This window comes from Microplitis mediator, chromosome 4 (genome assembly GCF_029852145.1).
Source record: "Microplitis mediator isolate UGA2020A chromosome 4, iyMicMedi2.1, whole genome shotgun sequence".
Taxonomy (NCBI): domain Eukaryota; kingdom Metazoa; phylum Arthropoda; class Insecta; order Hymenoptera; family Braconidae; genus Microplitis; species Microplitis mediator.
Window position 1 is genome coordinate 3871631 of NC_079972.1, and position 6000 is coordinate 3877630.

Below are 6000 nucleotides of genomic sequence, written 5' to 3' on the forward strand. Positions count from 1 at the left end.
AAGTTCTGCATGAAACATTTTCGGCTAACTTAACGACAAGTTTCTAGTAAGCATCTGCTGGATAATACTTGCGTGCAAGTTGATGCAAATCTACTGCCGTCATCTGAATGTAATTTGACAGAAAAACTTGCCGTCAATTTGAAGTGAAACTTTCAATCAACTTAACGTCATTTTCTGACAGTAACACTTGTCAAATTGAATTCAAGTTACAGACAACACTTTCCCTTAAATTGGCTTCAGAATACGGCAGTAGCATAGCTTGTGGTTCAGGTGGCTATTAGGGTTCTTATTCTACTCAATCTCCTCCTGTTCTCATTCTTCTTCCCCATAATATAAAAAGTGTGTAACACTTCACGTCACTTAGGATCGTCGGTAGGATCGTCGGTCACAAGACCGTCTTGTGACTGAAACTTAGAATGATGATGTCATTAAGCATCGCTAGTTATCTGACAACTTTTTGCAATCAATTTGACGGCAAGCTTGAGCGTAGATTTCCGTAAACTTTCAGTCATGGTAGCTTTTCGGGAATCTAGTTATCTAGACTTGACTTGACCGTGAAATACACTTTGAGTGTCACTGCTCCATAGGTCTGGAAACAGCTGATTTGTTTAATCATTGATCACTGTTATGACCACATGTTTGTGATATTAAACATGTTTGCTTAATTGAATATCTTATAATTCTTGAAAATTTTTCGCACTCGTAAAGTTTTTATAAACATATTAAGTTATAGTTAAAATAAGACTTGAATGGAATTTTGCATTTCGAGTCATTATATTTTTTTGTAAATCATATCAAATTTTTTAAGTGAAAAATAAAATGGCTGACCGTGATAGTGCATCCGAAAGCGACTCAAGTTCTATAGACGGAGGACCAATTATGATGCCTCCGTCACCGATAACTCGAGAGCAATTGCAAAAACGTATTGAATCTCTCCAACAGCATAACCGAGTATTGAAAGTTGAACTTGAAACTTACAAACTTCGAGTGAAGGCACTTCAAGAAGAAAATCGTGGACTCCGACAGGCTTCAGTGATCATTGTAAGTTATATTATAGATATAATGATTCCGGAGTGAAATCTTTATTTTTAACTTCCCGATTAGAAAATCGACGATTTTCGAAAAATTCGGGAAGTTGTTGTTTTTACTTCGATTTTCAAAAAATCGAGTTATCATCAGATGTCGACGTTTTGATGTCCTAGCGATCAAAGCTATCCTGACTATTTTCAGAATAATGTCCGAGTGTCTGTCTGTATGTATGTGTGCGTGTGTGTGTGAACGCTCTATAACTTTTTAACTAATGAACAGATTTGGATGGTTCTTGCGGCACTCGAAAGAGCTTGGTGGCTATCAACTTTCCCGAAAATTTCAGATTATTTGGTCTAATAGATTCAAGAAGATTGGCGAATTACGAAAAAAAATTTTATTTTCTATTTTTATTCGATTTCTCAGAAACGACTTGTACGATCTACTCAGCTCTAGAACTCAATAAAACGCGTCGATTGCCACCTCAACCATTTCAATCGGTTAATGCGTTCGAGAGATATCGTTGGAGAAAGAAATGGTGAAAAACGGTTTTTTCCAAAAATCTTCGAAACGACTGATTTCAAATTTCAGTCAGCTTTGGAATTCAATAAAACGCGTCGATTGCGACATTAAACGTTAAAATCGTTGATTAGTTCAAAAGATATCGGTGTTGAAAAGTTAAAAATGACATTTTATGTTGTTTTTTCTGGATAAATCATAATATAATATACTAAAATATGTCTGGAATCATACCAACTCTTCGTTTTTATGATCTCTTTCGATTATCATATGATGTCATCTAACTCGTTCTGTAGTTTAAATCATGTTATCAACAAAAAATGGAAAAAACACAGTATTTAATATTTTTCTCGGATATTTCATATATTATTGCTCTGATCTGAGTCAAAACTCATTTAAATCTTGATTTTGATCGCTGACATTGATTTCTGCCTCAATACATTTATTTTATTGAACATAATCGGGAATAAGAATTTTAAAACCGCTTCTTCATTAATGATTTTCGATTCTTAAATTCTTAAACTTAAGCATAAAATGGAACTTTTCAGAGCTTGAAAAGCTCCTAAAAAAAACAATTGCATGTAAAAGCATTTTCGAGCTCGAAGAGTTCGAAAATATATTCACGCTAATGTTTTCGAGCTCCCTGAGCTCGATAACAGCGGGAAGTTTTCGGGCTGGCCCGCAGAGTCATCCGACGCCCAGATTTTTTTTTAAGCTTTTCATATTTTTTTTATTTTTCAGCAAGCCAAAGCAGAACAAGAAGAAGAATTCATCAGTAATACTTTATTAAAAAAAATTCAAGCTTTAAAAAAAGAAAAAGAAACATTAGCTCATCATTATGAGCAAGAAGAAGAATGCCTAACTAATGACTTATCAAGGAAATTGAATCAGCTAAGACAAGAAAAATGTAAATTAGAGCAAACTTTAGAGCAAGAGCAAGAGTGTTTAGTAAATAAATTGATGCGAAAAATTGAAAAATTAGAAGCTGAAACTTTGGCAAAACAGAGTAATTTGGAACAGTTACGCAGAGAAAAAGTTGAATTGGAAAATACTTTAGAACAAGAACAAGAAGCATTAGTGAATAAGCTATGGAAACGAATGGATAAATTAGAAGCTGAGAAAAGAATGCTTCAAATAAAGTTAGATCAACCAGTTTCTGATCCAACTTCTCCCAGGGAAATAAGCAATGGTGATGCTGCAACAAATCTTAGTACACACATACAAACTCTTAGAAGTGAAGTCGCGAGATTGAGACACACTCTCTTAATGTCACAACAAGAACATACCGAAAAAATGCAGCGCTATGTTAATGAAGAAAAACATATAAAAGAAGAAAATTTGAGACTGCAGCGGAAATTACAGTTGGAAGTTGAACGTCGGGAAGCTCTCTGTAGACATTTGTCAGAATCTGAATCCAGTTTAGAAATGGAAGAAGAACGTCATTATAACGAGATTGTCATGTCAGGCAGTAACATAAGGAACCGAACAGTATCAAGTCCAATACCACACAATCCGTCGCCAAGCTCATCTAGACCTTTGAGCCCTGGAATCAATATAGTTGGCTCTACCACACGTGACAGCTTTACATCTAATCGCTGTTTTGCATGTGGCCAACCAATAGTGCTTCCATTTTCTAGCTCTCCACCTTCAAGTATTGGGCATATAGCTCCTTCTTCAAACAGACGTACTTCTGACAGATTTATTAAACCTGCAATTCCACCAACTATAATTAGTTCTGGTGGACCTCAATCATCGTTACCTATTACTAATACATCTGCTGGCTGCCCAATGGATATAGCTAAAACATGAAGTGATGATAAAAATGTTCAGATAAATTAACTTTTTAATAGCCAACAAACAAATACAAAATATTATCGTCATTGACAAACTGAAAACTTGAAGGTTCATGTTTAATAAATCATTAATTCATAATTTGTTCAATAGACTTTTATACCACTACAAGTCGTGGTGAAATACGTTATTTGTATGTTTTATCATACACGGACAATTTAAATTTTTGGAATGTTCTTGTGCTTTTTTATACAGTTGTAATTTTAGTATTTCCAAACAAACAGACAATATACTTTCATTGATACGAATTCTGCTATTGGTGATAATAGTAACAATTCATATTACACTATCGCAAAATTAATTTAAAACTTTTATATTAATTTAATAATTAATCTTGGTTTGGATTTTTTGTTTTAGTTGATAAATTTCTATAGAAATGTATTCAAACAATTTTTTTCAGGTTACGAATTTTTTGAAAAACATGTTAGCGATCGTAGAAATCATTTTAAAAAAATGTTACTATTAATATATGTCATACAATATCAATAAAAAGTACCTATAAAAACTCACACTTCCAAAAGTATCGTTATAAGATTTGATTACTTCACAGTTATTTTTTTCTGTTGATACCGATTCCAAATATCTTTCATCGGTTATAGAAAAAAGAAGATTTTTATGCAATCCCTGCTCACAAAATCCGATAGATTCTTATAGCTGTATGTCTAAGGTCCTATTTTCTAAATAGAGATGCCTATCGGTACGCATATTGAATCTTTTCCCGCTTACCATTTTGAATTGCATACGATAACTATACTAGTATTATAAAAAAGTTGAAAATTATTTCTAAGTAAGGAGAAAGAAATCAGCTATAAAGTTATGTATCTTGGTAGGTTAGCATTAGAGAGATTCTATAGTTTTTCTACATTAGTTCAAAATTAGATTTCAGTTCGCAAAGCAGTTCATCTTCGACAAAGAATAGTCAACTAGGCTGGAATCACACTGATAAATTTAAACTCCAGTCATACAATCTTCAAGTCTTGATGTGAGTAAATATGAAAAGAAGTTTAAAGAATTCAAAAAGCACGTCTGCAACGCATATCTATCCTATCAATTTATTGCTTATTACGATGAGAATTTTTCATTTAAAATTGTAATCTTAATATGTATTGAAAGAATTACATGGTAAGTAGCGTGCTCCATTTGAAACGAATATTTTTTTTTGTTTCCTATCGAAAGTCTTGTTCTACGGGTAAAAATAAAAATTTAGTCCAATTTTGAGCTTTTGATATCAATTTCAAGAACTGGAATAACGTCGTTGAAGTTTTTCGTGCTAAAAGTATGTAAATTTCGATTTTTTCTTGTTGTTGAATAAAACTCAGCCCCTTCATAACGTATCTTATTGGTTAAAAGTTTTATTAGAAGAAAACTGTATGCTCTTTGAAAAAGCCTGTATGTGCTTTGCGGTACCTTTAACTACAGTTTTCATCAAGGCCATTAAAGTCTGATTTCCTATGAAATTAGTGGTTTTTTGTTATAAACTTGTCAACGGTTGACTTTCAGAAGAAAAAAAACAAAAAAATAGAACATTTTTTTGTGGAAAACTTAGTTTTCTACAAAGAAGTTTACATTAGTTACATCTCCAAAATCAATATTTAATGAGATATATAAACTGTAAAAAATAAAAATTTAAAGTTTTAGCTAAATGCCAAGATGAATGGTTTTTTAATTTAATAATATTTACATTAACCATGTTTTTTGAACAGAATTCATTTGTTAGATCCCGAATAAATTAAAAATTTAAACGAAATTTTTCAAACTTATTTATTAATAATTTATTTTTTGGAAAAAATTGCTAATGAAGTAGGTATTTCATAATAATTTGGATGAATAATTACAAGGGTTACCACCTCAAAATTTTGAACAGTTGAGAGATAAATATACCTTATTCACTAAATAATCTCTCAAGGATTAACTACAAATTCATTGTCACGATTGGAGATCGTGATGGGCGTAAGTACGAATTTCGTATGAAAGTATTGAATAAAAGTGTACTTAAATTGATCAAGGACCGATTCTATGACCTGGCCTCACGTGACTAAATGCTCAGTTTATTCTATTTTATATTTAAATCGCGCCTACACAATATTGTTGAAGACAATATTGATAATAACCCAAAGCGATTTCCAATCTATGATGTGGCTGATTTCATTTCACAATCAAACGTCGAGCGGTAAACGTAAGATTGTGTACCTTCTACGATGAACTATCTGTCTGAGCGGCTAAACAGGTAGACAATAAGGAATAAAAGAAAGGTGGGCTGCCGAAAAGCCTCGTGAACCTAGTATCTTATTGTTAAAGTAAAATTATCTGAGAAATAATGTTTTTCAAATGTTTATGCTTACGAGTAATTAGTTATTGAAGATCAAACATACTCAAAATACAAAAGGGTTACAATTATAAATAGCAATATTCAGTGTAAAATAAAATGTTTCATGCGTCAGGTCTTGAAGCAGTAACGCAGGACACTTATTCACAACGTGTTCTCAGGGTTATAAAATGTGATTCTAATTATCATATATGGCCATATATGCTTCATATATGAACTATATACGGCCATACATGGCCATATATGTTTCATTTCTTACGGATGGTTTATTAATGAGC

At 32.3% G+C, this 6000-nt stretch overlaps 1 protein-coding gene across 1 annotated transcript; it reads left to right on the top strand.

Annotated features, from left to right (window-relative positions):
• The first annotated feature begins 573 nt into the window (after positions 1 to 573).
• Positions 574 to 3544, top strand: LOC130666659 (coiled-coil domain-containing protein 6). Its single transcript, XM_057467847.1, has 2 exons — positions 574 to 1041; positions 2287 to 3544. The coding sequence occupies exons 1-2, from the start codon at positions 820 to 822 to the stop codon at positions 3352 to 3354; spliced, it is 1290 nt and encodes a 429-aa protein (XP_057323830.1). The 5' UTR covers positions 574 to 819; the 3' UTR covers positions 3355 to 3544.
• Positions 3545 to 6000: the final 2456 nt, after the last annotated feature.